Source organism: Rattus norvegicus, chromosome 15 (assembly GCF_021556685.1).
Source record: "Rattus norvegicus strain SHRSP/BbbUtx chromosome 15, alternate assembly SHRSP_T2T, whole genome shotgun sequence".
In the NCBI taxonomy this organism is placed as follows: Eukaryota; Metazoa; Chordata; class Mammalia; order Rodentia; family Muridae; genus Rattus; species Rattus norvegicus.
The window spans coordinates 45,656,274-45,672,432 of record NC_141548.1 but is presented as its reverse complement, the minus strand read 5'-3'; the positions used below and the strand labels follow the sequence as shown (position 1 = coordinate 45,672,432).

At 44.2% G+C, this 16,159-nt stretch overlaps 1 protein-coding gene across 4 annotated transcripts in view; it reads left to right on the top strand.

Moving 5' to 3' along the window:
- Positions 1-16,159, top strand: part of Dock5 (dedicator of cytokinesis 5) — a 178,967-nt gene that overhangs the window by 103,359 nt on the left and 59,449 nt on the right. For all 4 annotated transcript variants that reach the window (XR_015638031.1, XM_087585775.1, NM_001372012.1 and 1 more), the window contains 10 exons: positions 1,706-1,848; positions 4,421-4,546; positions 6,030-6,154; positions 7,340-7,438; positions 9,021-9,093; positions 9,930-10,033; positions 11,029-11,212; positions 14,296-14,393; positions 14,630-14,719; positions 16,056-16,156. Coding sequence is in view for 2 of the 4 variants with exons in the window: in XM_087585775.1 (XP_087441901.1) it covers positions 1,706-1,848; positions 4,421-4,546; positions 6,030-6,154; positions 7,340-7,438; positions 9,021-9,093; positions 9,930-10,033; positions 11,029-11,212; positions 14,296-14,393; positions 14,630-14,719; positions 16,056-16,156 (1,143 nt within the window). In the remaining 2 variants the exon portion in view is untranslated. The remainder of the gene's footprint in view (positions 1-1,705; positions 1,849-4,420; positions 4,547-6,029; positions 6,155-7,339; positions 7,439-9,020; positions 9,094-9,929; positions 10,034-11,028; positions 11,213-14,295; positions 14,394-14,629; positions 14,720-16,055; positions 16,157-16,159) is intronic.

The window sequence follows — 16,159 nt, the reverse complement described above, 5'->3', positions numbered from 1 at the left end:
AGTTATTGCTGACAACTTTAAGAGAATAGGGGCTGTGTTTGATCCTTTGTCCTCCCCCTCTGTCGACCTTACCCGATGTGCTAATTCAGCTGGATCTCATTTGCTGAATCGTGTGGCAACAGGCTGATACTGTAGTTATTGGTGACAACTTTAAGAGAATAGGGGCTGTGTTTGATCCTTTGTCCTCCCCCTCTGTCGACCTTACCCGATGTGCTAATTCAGCTGGATCTCATTTGCTGATTGGCCACTGCAATCCTAAATTTAAAGTCATTGCGTGTCTCCAAACCCCTTCCCAGTATCCTCCACACATATCAAATGTCCATGTGGATGTGGGCCTCCGAGGGGAATAGGATCCTGCAGAGTACTCAGTCAGGTGGAGCTAGTCCCGGAGCCAGGTTTCCTGTCCTTTGGCTCTTCCTTCTGTCCCATCTGAGCAGCCACATCTAAATGCCTCTGACTTTAATGGCTTAACCTGTCCTTAGTCATTCCCTTGAACTTCAGGGCTTTAGCACTTGGCCATTGTTGCCCACTTTCTTATTGTCTTGTCATTTCCACAACATCTTTAAGAAGAGGACATGGGGAGATCATGAAAGCCAGAGGATCAGGGAGTTTGCTGTGAAACTGTGTCTCCTAGTAATAAATAGGGAACTGCACCCCTAAAGCCTTATCAGCAGGACTGTCCAGACATGCGCTGAACAAGGGCGACACCAATGGACGTGCCCAAGTGGAAGAGCAAAAGCCTATAAGGCCTTAACACTATACAAAGAGCTAAAGGCAGCTGAGAAAAATGGGGCCAGAGAGCTGTTCTTCCCTCGGAAGACACACACATTGTTCCTCAGTTCCCAATGGCCAGCTTTGTAAACATACAGGTGGAGTTATATGGACCGAACAGGGTATTAGGAATTCTATGTATGTACATATATGCATGCATTAACAATTTGTGAAAAAAGAGGCCATGAGTTTGAAGGAGAGGGAGCAAGGAGGGGTATGTAGCAGGATTTAGAAGGAGAACATGGAAGGGAAAAAATGTGATTACAATCTCAATATATATGATATTCCCATATGTGTGTACATATGCATATACATACATACATACGTATATATGGTCAATGGGAGAATGAAGGGAAGAATGTATCAGGGACAGAATCACAGCAATTTACTTAGTTGACCTTATTTCCTATTCTGTTGCCCAATCCCAGATTATAAGTATTGGGCAACATTGCATACCATAAAACAGAATAAGTGTTCCAATGAGCCAAGCAGAGGACAGAGGCGGAAAGCAAACATGGGATTAGTCATTGCTCTACAGCAGGGACAGAAGACAGAAGGCAGCTAACTGGTGGGTCAGCTTCAGGTCATTTTTGTCAGTAACCTTTCTGGAGGACTTTCACTGGCATACTTGCTGAATCCAGCCCCTTTGGGGGAGGGTAAGCTGTTCCTGCTCTGTGCTGATGTCTTGGAAGAGAGATATTGTACTTAACCAAAGCCTTGCTGCATTTGCACCATGGTGAGAGAGTCCTTGTCAACTTTAGCTTGTCCTGTTGGTGGACCATGCAGGAACATAGTCCAAAGCAGTGGTTTGCCCAGAGCCCTCTGCTGAGGTTTGTGTTTCCAGATTGCTCCTGTAAGACCTCCATGTTCTCGGTCATACTTTAGAGACTTTCTCTACTTCCAGCTTCCTCCTTACCTCTCCTGTCTTCCCCAGAATTGCCATGGAAACCTACATCCGCCAGAGACAGCTCATTATGTCACCCTTGATAACCTCCCATGTGATTGGAGAGAATGAGCCACTCACTTCGGTTCTAAATAAAGTCATAGCTGCCAAGGAAGTGAATCACAAAGGACAAGGTACACAGGCTACCCTGGGTGAGGGGACTTTTGGTGGGGATGGGGGAGGGAACATGCAGAGCAAGGTCTCTGCCCTTTCACCATCCCTTCTGATACCAAACAGCCTCCCTTGGACACTGCCCTTCTCAGACATCTCCCATGTGGCATCAGGGTTGAATTTGTAAGTTCCATGCAACAGACTGTTTTGCTGCCCCCTCTTCCCAGTGGTAACTCCTTGAAGTAAAGGTGCCAACAGAAAATGGCTCGGGAGGTCATATGCACTGCTCCTGCAATAAACTTGCCCCTTAAGTGTGCTTTCCAAAACTAAGAGACAGAGCGATCCAAATATCTATCAATATGAACTTGTAGGCTCCTTGCAGAGCTTTCATATTTTCTCTGGAACCTGCTGTACCTGTCTTTCCATAGCTCCAGCTAAGAGAAATGTTTCAAATTAAAACAGTAAGGAAAAATAGTCACAGCATTAAAATTCAAGTTCCAAGATGGCGGCCCAGACTTGGCTCTCAAAGTGGCACCGGGTCTTTTTCACTACCTTGTGACTGCTGTTCAAAATGAAAGCCATCAGGGAAGCACGGTTTTCAGGGTGTTTGGTTTCTTGCATGTTCACAGTTATTCAGGTAGAGAGATGTAAGAGCCACACAGAATCGGAACACAAATTACTAGATTTACATACGTTTCTCTGTGTACACATTAACTAGACCCCCTTTTACATATGTTTCTCTGTGGCACCTAAGTGTTGTATAATAGCTTATTACTGTAAATTTAAGCCACGCTGCCGTGACTGTTTCTGTAGTGAAGCTTTCTCTGTGTTTAGGACCACTGCATAGGAATTCTCAGTGGTAGGACTTTTGGGTCAGTGGTGAGAACAAGCCTCATCCCAGACATATGGTGCTGTGCTGCCTGTCCTCAGTGCCAAGTGTTCATCCTGCATATCCTCCCCTGTCTGAAAGGTGGCAAGTAGTCCTCATGTATTTAAATAAGCACCTCGAGTCTGTATTGTCTAAGAGATACATAAATTTCCTGGCCTACCATCTCATTTTTTTAAGGAAGATAATTGTAATAAATTATATATTCTAGCTAGTCCTATGAGAGACACACTCCTGATATTTTATTTACAGCTGTAGGCCTATGGGCAGGTTTAGAACTATTCTAACCTACATCCCAGCCATATGCCCCTTGATGCTTGCTCTTTCTCCTGGCTACAAGCTCATGGTCCATCTCTTCTCATGGTGGCCTCTTCCTATGCAGGTCTCCCCTGTCCTTTCCATCCCGGTCTCTCCTGAGACTCCTCACTCAATCCTCAAGTCCCACCTACTGCCCAATCACAGGCTTTAGCCTTTTATTGACCAATTTACTCGGGGAGCAAGCTTTGCACAACAGAAGCTGGTGTACGTGAGAATTCACTCTTTTTAGGGCAACCAGATCTTGGGGGCCAATGTTTGAGTACACAGCAGCACCATACCAACCCCAACAGATAATTATTCTTCTGTCTTCTTTAAAATACATTTTTTCCTAGTTTTTGTTTCACAAAACGTCCATGAACTTTTCTTTTGTTTAAGAGTGACTGATTCAGGGTTTGGAGAGGTAGCTCGGGAACTAAGAGCGCTCTCTGTTCTTGCAGAGGACCTGAGTTTAGTTGCCAGGACTCATACAGCAACCTGCACCGTCTGTAACCTCGGTTCGAGGAAACCTTACGATCCTTCAGCTGTCCCAGGGCACCAGTCATCGTGTTGTATACGGACAAACATGATGCAAGCCAAACACTCAGTCACCTAAAGTAAAAATCAATAAATAAATCACGTAGTTCGCAGAGATTTAACAGCTGTTCACTTTTTTCCTTTCAGTATTCTCTGGCCCTACTTATTTCTTTATTAGCAATTTACCTTAATTAAAATATGAGACATTAAATTGCTTCTGCTTTAAGTGCCAAGAAAAGTACTTTTTAGAGCTAGATTTTTAAAGATATGCATTTTTATTTTTTTTTTATTTATTATGTATATGTTTGTGTGTTTGAGCATTTGCCACAAGTGTGGCTACCCACAGAGACCAGAAGAGAGGTAACAGATTCCTTGGGGGTTACAAAAAAATTGTGAGCTGCTCAACCCTGGTGCTGGGATTCAAACTCGGGTCCTCTGGAACAGCAGCAAGAGGTCTTAATCATTGCACCAAGTCTCTAGCCCCTGACATTCATTTCTTTCTTCGTGAATTGCCCTGCCCCTGCCATCCCGTATTAAATTGCCATGTTGTGTAAGTATGTAATCCCACAGTTTCCATTAACATCTGTATTGCTTCTGGCACCACCACATACTCTTAGACTTAGAACAAGCCACTTTGGTATCAGTTGGCATAATCTTTACCAATTTTGTTCTCTACTGAAGTCAATTATATCTGTTGACTACCCAAGTAAGGCCTCTTACAAGTTTGAAGGAAGCATCATAGAAATGATTCTACCCGGGGAGGATTATATGTTGGTCATGAGGTGTCTGGTTGGTCTCATACAAGCTTCTATTCTATGAGCCTGTTGCAAAGATTATATGGTGAACTGGAAGGTTGTCCCTCTTTTTCCCCCTTACAGGTCTTTGGGTGTCCTTAAAGTTATTGCCAGGTGACCTCACACAGGTTCAGAAGAACTTTTCACACCTGGTGGACAGATCAACAGCGATTGCTCGGAAGATGGGCTTTCCAGAAATAATCCTGCCAGGTATGCACTTTGCCCAAGTCTCATTTTGTGCTTCTTTTCCATGGCGGAAGAAAGGATTACCTCAACTCGGACAGTTGAGGCAGTATGGGTCCTTAAGAGGAGGTCTTTCAGGGTTAATGGCATCAAGAAACTGGTGACAGAGTCACAGCACCATCAAGGACTGTTCAGGATGCAGGACCCAAAAAACGCCACTCAGCACCTCAGCATTCTCAGCTCACCCTTTCCCATCCTGCTCTGCAGATGTTTTCCCCAACTTGACTTCCTTCTCGGGGAACAACCCGGTGGCCCAGTTCATAGGAACTAATCCATGACAAAGAGACTTGTGGACAGCTGGTACCACATCACATTTGGAAAGCTCTGGAAAACCAATTTGCCATGTAGCACATTAGAACAGATTTTTCTGAGAGTCAATGGGATCTTTTCTTTCCTTCAGGAAGTCAAGGGGCAGTAGTAGTTTTCCACACGCCCATTACCTGAGAATGAGGGTGTTTTAATGAATACTCAGAATGGATGAATAAACGTTGCTGTAAAGGGGGGCTGCTGTGTCTTCTCAGAAGAGCAGGTTCATCCATCACAAAGCTCTTTTCACTAACTTCAGACACACCAAATTTTGGGGGAAATTATCTTTGGTCCCCATCTGTAGCACAAGACTCCTATAGACTTTAAGCCATCTAGACATCCACTTCATCCATCAAGACTCCTGCCTTCTCTTACACCCCCAATAGATCACCCTCTTCTTTCCTTTTAACCAATTATCTCTTTCTCGGTGTTCAACTGCCTATGAATACACTGCTGGCATTCCTGGGTTGTGTCTCCTCAGGAACCGTGCCCATATCCAGCTAGCTGCATGAACAAGAAACCTGAAAGACACTATTAAAAACCTGCTGGATATCCTAGCAATATCTAATGTATGCTTATTATTAGACATGTATCCTAAATGGGACAAAGAATTGGATCTCTGAGGTGGCTAAGTAGGTTAAAAACTCTTACCATACAACCTGAATGATCTGTAGAACCCACATTAAAAAAAAAAGCCAGGTGTGGTGGCTCATAGCTGCAATCCCAGCAGTCCTACAGCAAGATGAGAGGCAGAGGCAGAAACAGGAGAATCTCTTCAAAGCCTGTGAATGCCGGACAGCAGTAGAAATAGCAAGGGAGACACTGCCTCAATAATAGGTGGAAGGGGAAGACTGACTCCAGAGAAATTATCCTCTGGCCCACAAACTCATGCTGTGGCATATACATGTATGTGTGTGCACACTTATAAAAAAAGGTATTTTTTACAAAAGCATGCACATCAGAGACACCTTGATGTGTAGTGAGAGGTGGACTGAGAGAGCAGTCAAGACTTACGTGGAATCAGCAGGCCATTACCAGCAGACCGTTGTATATTTACATTAGTCCTTGTGTGTTAAATCATGGAACTTTAACTTTGAAGTGAGTTTCTCTCAGCAGCACTCACAGTAGGCTTGTCGTGTTTTAGGGGATGTTCGAAATGATATTTATGTCACCCTGATCCATGGGGAGTTTGATAAGGGGAAGAAGAAGACACCCAAGAATGTGGAGGTGACCATGTCTGTGTTTGATGAGGAAGGCAACCTTTTAGAGGTATGTAGCACTCCCCACAAATCTCATCGCGTCGCACCTGCTCTGTGGTAGCAGCCAAACGCTGGTCCAACTTATTGTCAATTCTCCCCATATGGGGAGGGTCCTTCTTTATCTGGGTTTTTGTTCTTACTTTTATTAGTTTCTGTTTTGTAAGAAAGGGTGTCATTAGGTAGCTGAGGCTGCCTCAAACCTGTGATCCCTCTGCCTCCGGGTGTTGGGATGACAGGCGTGTACCAACATGTTCAATACTTTCTCTTAAGGAAAAAATATATAAAAACTAATAAACCCGTGATTCTCAGTGGCTATTTTTACTCCGGGAGCTACTTAGATATATTTTGATATTTTTCTCTGTGCAGAGAGATATCATGGGCCACTTAAACTTTAGGACCTTTGACATTTTCAAGTGGTATGGCTAATCTCAGCTTGAGCACCATGCAGAGGTGTCCCAAAGGCCTTGACAGGCACACTGCCATCACCTGGGCCAGTGGAGCCCATGGACACCGACTTATCTGAAGGAATACTGTGACACTAAAGGCACCCTTGGTGTAGGATGGCAATGCTGATTTCCAGTGTTAGTCATTGGGAACTTGTACCCAGAGTAGAGTTCTTTCCTCTGGAATTGCAGATGTCAGAGACAGAGTCGAAGAGTTTCTCTGCCTCTGGCAGCTTTCTGGACATCTTGGTTTTGACTTGAGAGAGTTGGGAGGCACCGGGTGGCCACCAGAAGCCTCTGTCACCTCCATCTAATTGCTCTAGATGTACAAGTGAAAGTCTTGGCTCCTGAAGCTCTCTAGATGTCCTGAAGTAATGCTCTCCAAATGTTCGGTCCTTGTTGTCCATAATTCAACCATTATGTTTCTTTAAAAGCAGAAAACTGTACACATTCAGTAAAAACCCTGAAATTCATGGTATGCAGGACTTGGGGCTGAAGGGACCCATGTGGCATTTGTTAACATTAAGTGGCATGACTGCTGGCTAGGAACAGCATACACCTGCTGCCACAGTGTCATCTCGCAGTATAGTGTGGATGGCTGCTGGTAGACTTCTCAAACTCATCATCATCAAAGCCCCTGACTTTGGGTTAATTTTTGGATGATATACATTCAGAGACCTTGTTCTGTTGCCATGTTTTTCATATACTAGATGACCTAGTATCATCTCCTAATTGTGTCTTTCCAATCAAAGAAAGCCATTCATCCTGGAGCTGGGTACGAAGGCGTCTCAGAGTACAAGTCCGTGGTGTATTATCAAGTCAAGCAACCTTGTTGGTACGAGACAGTCAAGGTGAGAATTCTAACTCCTTCAGCTATTGACCCTTGTTTAGATTCCTGTCCGCTTTTTAAACCCCAAGTCAGTCTTCAGATATCTGAAAGTTTCAGATTGTCTGCAGAAAGAAATAAACCGGGGATGGACTGGAATGGGGAATATAATCAAAATGCATCGTGTGAGATTCTCAAAGAACTAATTTTTTTCAAAAGCTGAATCAGCAGTTAGGAGGTCGTTAGAGCATCCATTTTATGAAGCCCAAGATTCTGACAGAGTATTCTTATTCACAAACGTATAGCGACTGGACAAGAAAAACTTGTGGCTATAATAAGGCAGGGGCTGCCAAGATGCTGCAGACAAGCTAAGATGTGCGCACTCCATCATCGGCTTCCCAACATGTTGTTCTTGTTGGCCCCTGTCCAAGTGTTCTGGGCCTCTTCGCTGTAAGGAAGGGTTTCATGAATTGCAGAATGCTTTCAGATCCTGAATCCCCTGTGGGCTCACAGTGGCCTTGAAACTGGACAGTCGGGTATTACTCTGACCTCTTTTTGAAGAGGCAGCAGACCCTAGGAAGAGAAGTGACACCTCAAATCTTGGAGCACCTTGGGGTCAACCTAAAACAGGTCACATCTGAAGTCTGGGCTGCTGTAGCGCCTACTGTCAGCATTGGCAGGGTCCTATGAGTTGTAAGCAGAAAATTCCAGAAACTGAACATTGTCCAAATATCTGTTAGGTAGCGGTTATTTTTCACATCCCTCTGTAGTCTGTGTTTTTTATTGTGCTATTCGTGTGAATTCATATTGTGCTGTTTTTGAAAAACAATTTCTCAATCTGTAAACTCTGGCTGTCCTAGAACTTGCCATAAAGTTCAGCCTTCCTTTGAACTGGCAGAGACTCACCTGCCTCTGCCTCCCAAGCACTGAGACTGAAGGCACAGACCACCGCTCCTGGCTGTGTTGTGGTTTTTAAAGCTACTTGTCTTGGGCATTGTGAGCTCCTCAGAAATACGTTTTCAGTGACTCTAGAGATAACCCTGACTAATAGAGAGACTGGTGCTATTGCCCTGTCTTCCTGTAACTTACTGCACTACCGTCAGAGAATGTCCCCACCCAGGTATCTTCTCTCCTCACACAGATACTAGTAACCACTGTATCTGCAGGTGACTTCCCCTTGGAAGGGTCCGAGGTAGACCTCAAAAATCAGGTCTTATCACTCTGGATGCCAGGCGCATAATGTGTCTTAACTCTGAAACTGTGATAAACAGCAGAGCCATCTCCCTCTGAGACACTTTCAGCTTGGGAGTGGTTATGAGAAGGAAGCCTGCTAGCACAAGGAACTTGTGCTAGGATAAAATATAAAGGCCAAGTCTAAAGTCTCTTTTTCTCTGAATAGCTAAGAGGGAGGATTTTAATATAATCACCCTGAGCCAAGGGTAAAGCAATAGATATGCTAATTATTCTGATTTGAACAGTATAAAACATGCAAAGTCAAGACATCATGCTGTACCATGCAAATGTATATGGTCCAGGATATGCGTGCATTGCAGCTAAAGGAATGACTCCAAATGAGCCTTGCCTTCCGGCTCCCCTCCCTTCTGCAGGTCTTCATTGCTATCGAGGAGGTCACACGCTGCCACATAAGATTTACCTTCAGACACAGGTCATCTCAAGAATGTAAGTATTAGGAGGGCTGTGGCCCATTTCCATTTAAAGATGTATGGTTTCCTGGTGTGCTTTGAGAATTTGATACCTGAAAAATTGATACTTGACAAATTTAACTCAGCATTCATAGGTATCAGGAAAATAGAATAGTGTTTTTTTTTCTTTTTCTGAGTGCTGGGGATTGAACCCACAGCCCTGAACATAACAGATATGTACTGCACCAGTAAGGTACATCCCCCTACCCTGTACTTTCATTGCTGTGTATTTTTGAGAGAGGGTCCTGATATGCAGCCCACAGTGGCCTCAAGCTCGAATTCTTTCTGCCTCAGTCTCCCAAGTAGCTGGAGTTCTTTATGAGTATGAGCCCCACACCCAACTTTATTAAAGGGGTTGAAGCAGGGGAATTGACATGAATGAGTTTGATTTGGGAGTTCTCCTTCCTACTGTGTGAAGAGGGTTCAAGAAAGAAGGGTTTGTGGAGATAACAGATGTGGTGGTGAGCTGGTCTGGGCCTTGGGTAGAAACAGAGCAGAGAGAGAGAGAAACGGGTCATACTACATCGATATGCTGTACCTGCCATTGATTGACCGGGCCGAGATTGGTCGGTACCACTGTTCTGATTTAGTGGATGGTAATCTCATTCATCAGGTAATATAGAAAACATCCCCTATGTGAACTATCAGGCATTCTCAGTTTGGGGGCTGCTGTGACATAGACAAGCTCCCTGTTGACCTCCGTTCATCACTGTGGCTGAACTTCACACCCCAGAGCAAACATGGAATTAACCGCTGTAGCCGTCACCTCCTACTGTCCATCCGCAGCTCAGGCAGGTGTTTCTGTCTTTTCAGCCAGAGATAAATCAGAGCGAGCCTTTGGGGTGGCCTTTGTGAAACTGATGAATGCGGACGGCACCACGCTGCAGGACGGGAGGCATGACCTGGTGGTATACAAGGTGATGCTCACGGAAGTAGGCTTCAGAATGTCTCAATATACCCCTGTGCCCTGACAATGTAGCTTTTCAGACTCCTTTCAAATTTATGTGTATAAACTTCAGGAATCTACTGAAAGGTACAGGAGCCTGCCCTCTTTAGTCTAAAGGGCCCCTGGTCATACCTTAGTGGCTTTACAGCTCTCTCACAGGACAGTGACTATTGGGTGTCCCAGGAGTATCTCACTGAGGGGCAGAGGGTGTGCCTGGGTTCTGATTAGTAAAGGGCAGGGCCCTTGGTTCTGCTCTCCGCCATCCAAGTGGCACAGACACTGCAGAGGTCCCTGGCTAGAGCCTGGTGGGTATTATAGGATGTGGTTTTTGAATCATTGTTACCTAGGCACCATTTCCTTACTGTCTGGTCCTTGCTGCTTTTCCTGTTTTGTGTCTGCACACCCTGCACACTGTTCTGAGCCCTTGATTGACCTACTGAGATTTTAGAGTTCGAAGTGTATGCTGGGAGACTTCATTTCCTCAGTAATGGCTGGCAGAGGGTGACTGATGCATAGTGGGCAGTGGTCTGAGTTGTGCCTCATCAATGAACAGTTTCTTAGCATCTCTTTAGTCTGTGAGTTGTTTTGGAATTTGTAGGCAGCTACTTCTTTCTCCATTGGCCTAGTAAAGTATACATTGTTGACCATTTATAAGTTCAAGAGACTCAAACTCAACCTTATTCTGTATGTGTTTACTTCTGGCAGAGAATAGGATATTCTTATTTCTACCTCACAACTCACTACATTATGTTCCATGATAAAGTTATTTCTGCTGCAAATTCTATAGGAAGATAATGTCTGAATTATAGGGGATCATAAATATAATTTGATAAAGTCTCAAATCTGCTAAGAACGACCATGTTCTTCTGGGGCAGGATTTTTTGTTTGTTTGTTTGTTTGTTTGTTTTACTAGCATGTGAGAGATATTGCCCAGATTCTAGATTTTCTAACTCACTTCCCTTTCAGGGTGATAATAAGAAAATGGAAGATGCTAAATACTATCTGACTCTGCCTGGGACCAAAGCAGAGCTGGAAGAAAAAGAACTCCAAGCATCCAAAAACCCCTCTGTCTTTACACCCAGCAAAGATAGCACAAAGGACAGTTTTCAGATTGCCACTCTCATCTGCTCCACAAAGCTTACCCAGAACGGTAGGTGTGGGACCACATGGACATGGGTGGTCCTGGTCTGGTCCTCCTATGTTCCTCGGACGGACTCATGATACCAGGCCAGGTGATGCAAGGTCTTCTGAGACAGGATGCTTGTCAGTAGACTCTACTCCTCCAGTGATGTTCGCCGTGCTGTATGAGTTACCTTTCCAGGCGCTGTGAGAAAATGCTGGACAGAGGCAATTTGAGTGAGGAGTTTATTTTGGCTCCTAGTTCACAGGGACAGCCCATCACAGTAAAAATCATAGGGTGGTTGGCCACACTGTCAGGGGACAGAGTGTACAAGAGCATGGGGTGGTTGGTCACACAGTCAGTACGCAGAATGTGATGAGTGATGTTTACTGTTCGACGCCCTTTCTGCTTACCACACACCTTTTAAGTGGCGTTCCCCACCTTCATGAGCACAACCTAGAAACTTCCTCTTCCTCACAGTCCTGTATACTAGGAGAGGTTGATCTCCTAGGTGGTTCTAGATCCTGTCTAGCTGACAATTAAAATAATTAGCTGTCACAAGTGCATTTTCATATCATAAAACCTAAGCGTATTCACGAAGAGGTAGAATTCAGAAGTCTCAGATTACCTTCCTTCAAGGACTCAAAGGTATCGCTGGGGATCCTGTTTTCTTCAATGTAGATGGTACGGGAACCGTCTGAATTAAGGGGGCAGATTCAGGCTGTAATCAATCTCTTCCCAAACAGGGACAGCAGAGAACAGGAGTTAATGTTAGGGTTCTTTTGCTTGTTTGTTTCTGTTACCTTTTTTGATGCAGGGTCTTACTATGTACCCCAGGTTGGTTAGAACTAGTAGTCATCCTCCTGCCTCAACTTTCCAATTGCTGAGCATACATATATGAACCCCCACCTCCAGTAGAGTCCTTATTTCTCCAGTCTTCCCCCTTCCATTGCTCCAGGAAACCAGTAATTTTCCATGAAATCAGCAGCATAGTTTAAGCGAGGCTCCATTTTGTTTCTTGTCAAACTTCTGACATCAGTTTTAAGCTCTTGTATTTAACATGGCATTTGACAAAAGCAGCAGTTACTCAGCTAACGTGTGTCATGTAGAAGGATCCCTTACTGCCCGGGTGTCCTACCGTAGCTGGTCCATCTCTGAGGTGGTATGAATTCACAGGATCAGCCCTGTGAGTGGGAAGGTGAGTTGACGTAGAGCAGAATAGGAGTACTCTCTTAGGGGTGCTACACAGCAGAGAGAAGGCACACTCAATACTCAGTTCCTGATTGCTGTTTCAGAGTCAGTACTCTTAGGGTTGGTTTTGACAAATCCTGACTTGCTAGAGAATATGGGTGGTGTTTCAACTTGGACTCATGGCTGGACCCAACAGACTAGAGTTCAGAGCTAATCTACATGAGAAGGCAGACTCTCTTAAGCCAGAAAGTGTTCTTAGATTCATAGAAGACACAAAGAACTATGTCAGTCTCATAAGCCTAACTGTGGGGCTGGGGGATGTGTGACAATATAACACACTGCTGATAGAGAGTTAAAGGCACAGCATTCACAGAGGCTGAGTGTGACTCTTAGAAATTCAAACTGGCACCAGTGAGAGGTACAACACCTATTAGGTATGTGAATGTTTTCTGACGTTTATAATGTGGGCAGGCTGGAAGCAGCCCAAATGGCTGGTGGTTGGAATCCATATAAATTTTAGAGTTTAATTAAATAATGAATTGTATTTGGCTACTGAATACTGAGGTTTAAAACATACTTAATGGCATGGTAAGCTTTACTCTCTGCATATGCTTCTGATTTTGTTTCAGTGTTTGGAAGCTAGTTGCAGTTAGACTGCCTCTGGCAGTCACAGCCCTAGTGACTTCCCTGTGACTTGGTTTCCCCACCTTGTAAACAAGAGTAACAAATAGTACACGTTGAATATCCCTTATGGGAAATACTTGGAACTAGAAACACTTTGGACCAATTTCAGAATTTAAAAAAAAATTTTTTTTGCACACATGGAGTAAGCTGTCCGGGAGGAATTCTTGAAAGTCATGAAAGTCATCTGTGTGTACATTAGTGTGTGCATCTGTGTGTGCATTTGTTACCTGCCATGATTAGAATCAGATGGAGGTAGTTAAACCCCACTCCTGCGCCACTCAGTAGTCTTGTGACCTAGAGCAAGTGATTTAGTGTCACAAAGCCTGTTTTTCTCCTCTGAAAAACTCGCTACAGTACAGTTGTGTTATCAAAGGGCATGATGTGTCTGGATGCTGTCCCTTCCCTCCAGATCTGCCCAAACATGAATAGCCATGAGGCAGGAAGTTGGATACTGGGAGATTGGTTAGTAGTGTTTTCTAAGTTTACTTTTACGATGATGATGTCATCATTTGAAAAACATGAGTTCCAGTCAGTCATTTTATGCTCTTGCAGATTAGTAACTGATTGGGTTTTTTCCCCCCCTCCTTTGAGGGAATAAAGAGGATCACAGGTTTTCTCTCATTTATGTGAGTAATAATCAATTTCAAAAGTTGCAATGACACCCGAGATACTTCTTAAAGTAGCAGGGTTTTTTGTTGTGGTTTTGTTTTGGTTTGGTTGTTTTGGTTTTTCAAAATCAATTTCTCTGTATACCCTTTGCTGTCCTGGAACTCACTCTATAGACCAGGCTGTCCTCAAACTCAGGGATCCACCTGCCACTGCTTCATGAGAACTGTGATTAAAGGCCTGCATCACCACGTCTGGCAAATTAGATACCATTAAGAGCGGTTAACTTTTAAATATCTTTGTGTGTGCATGAGATGTGTGCGTTTAGACACATGCCTCATTGTACATGTTGAGGTCAGAGAACAACCTCAAATGTCAGAGCTCTCTTTTCATCTTGTTTGAAACGAGGTCTCGTGTTTGCTACTGTGTAGACCAGGCATGCTCACTGGAGGCGCCCTGGAATGGGAGGGGCTCCAGATGAGGTCTATGAGATCTGAATTCAGGTCTTTATACTTCTGTGGCAAGCACTTTTACCCCCTGACTATCTCCCCAGCTAAGCAGCATTTATCTTCTCTAGAAAATTCTGTAGCTGTGTCCTCTAAGGTCTGTGGTTTTTTGTTTGTTCTTCCCAGTGGACCTGCTAGGCTTACTAAACTGGCGTTCCAATTCTCAGAACATTAAGCACAACCTGAAGAAGTTAATGGAAGTGGATGGAGGAGAGATCGTTAAGGTATGTTGACGTGTCTTACATGTCTGAAGCCACAAGTCTACTTTACTGTGTCATTAGTTCAACAACTTCCATTAAACCAACTGGAAATCCAAAACTTAGTATCTGCATGGTTAAGCCAGTGTTTCGGTCTTACGAAAGTCTCGTATTCACATCTATTCTTTAGAATCCAGCGACTCCCTTTTTCTTCTATTACGTCTAACAGGTCGGAAGCAAAACAACCTCTCTGTTCCCTTCAGTTTTTGCAGGACACACTAGATGCACTTTTTAACATAATGATGGAAATGTCAGACAATGAAACATACGACTTCCTTGTGTTCGACGCCCTGGTAAGTAGCTTCTCGTGTTGACCCGTGTCCATTCTTCGATCTTTTGCTTTTAAAATACTACAGATATCATTGAGCAAAATTACTCATATACGTCTCTCTTGAGTATTTCTTTAGCCTGAACTCTCAGACACCAAATCAGGAACTGGTCTTCTCTTCCAAGCACTTGTTCTCTATTTGATCTCCACCTGTGTGACATACTTACACTTCCTCCTTAGGGAAAAGAGTGTGCTTAATTACAGTAGGATCAGCAGGTGCTTAACTTTATCATTCTCCAGGAGGGGCCTTTGATAAAGAAAGATGTTTGTCCATGTCCAGCTATGTCAGGGAAGCTGCACTCACCCACCAGAGATGAATCATCGTGTCCTTATATATGATAAGCACCATAGCAGACAAGTTTGTCACAGAGGGCTTACCTATGCCTATTCTGACAACTGAAATCAGAGCAGTGATGTTAATGACTGGAAGCTGGGAGATGCAGACATGTCCTGTCAGTGGGAGGAAGCCAACACATCTAAACCCAGCCTCGTTTCCTCACTGTTGAGAGTCTAGGACAGAATTTTTACCTGAGGACTGGTGCTAAAGAGCTAAGTAGGATGCAGGTGTGTGGTGTTTACCAGTGTCGGGAAACTGGTCAGTTTAGCAAGGGTTCAGGGCATCTAAGTCAATGTTGCAAGATGGAGATAGGCAATGTTGTCAGCTTGAGATGGTCCCGCTTATAGGAAAAAGAGGCTGACTAGAGACCATGCACATCAGGCCCAGCAGGACAGGGCAGCTGGCTGTTGGCATCAATAGCAATCCCAGGGGCCTCTTCGTTTGTACATTCTTGGTGCACTGTGGTTCTTTTTAGACACTGTAAGTTCTATACATAACTAAGTTCTACAGACATAAGGTACCACATAGGGAAGAAATGGGGAGACCAGATTCAGAAATTCACGGGGGTACTCAAACTCCACTTGGAAAATCTTTTGCAAAGTTGCATTAGTTTACAATTCCCACAAACCCCTTTCTCTGTCTTCCTTCCTCCTTTCCGGTGTTCTTCTATGACCTAAGTCACCTTTGGACAGACAGTACTCCTTTGAGACATTGGCTTCCCATGGCCAGTGGTGATGGCCTGGATCAGTTTACTCAGCAATATGCTGGAGACATGTAATCTCTCTATGTTAAATACGTACCCTAAGACTTACTGTTCAGCTAGATCAGTAGAAACTAAATGTAAAAATGGTTGGGAAAGAAAGGGCACCAGGAGGTTAGAGTCTTGCTCATGGGTAGAGGCACACTGGGGGGCTGTTCATTACTGCTGCTAATGCTGCCCTCCCACCGCCCCCCGCTTCGGCAGGTCTTCATCATTTCCCTGATAGGAGACATCAAGTTCCAGCATTTTAACCCTGTACTCGAAACCTACATTTACAAGCACTTCAGTGCCACCTTGGCACACGTGTA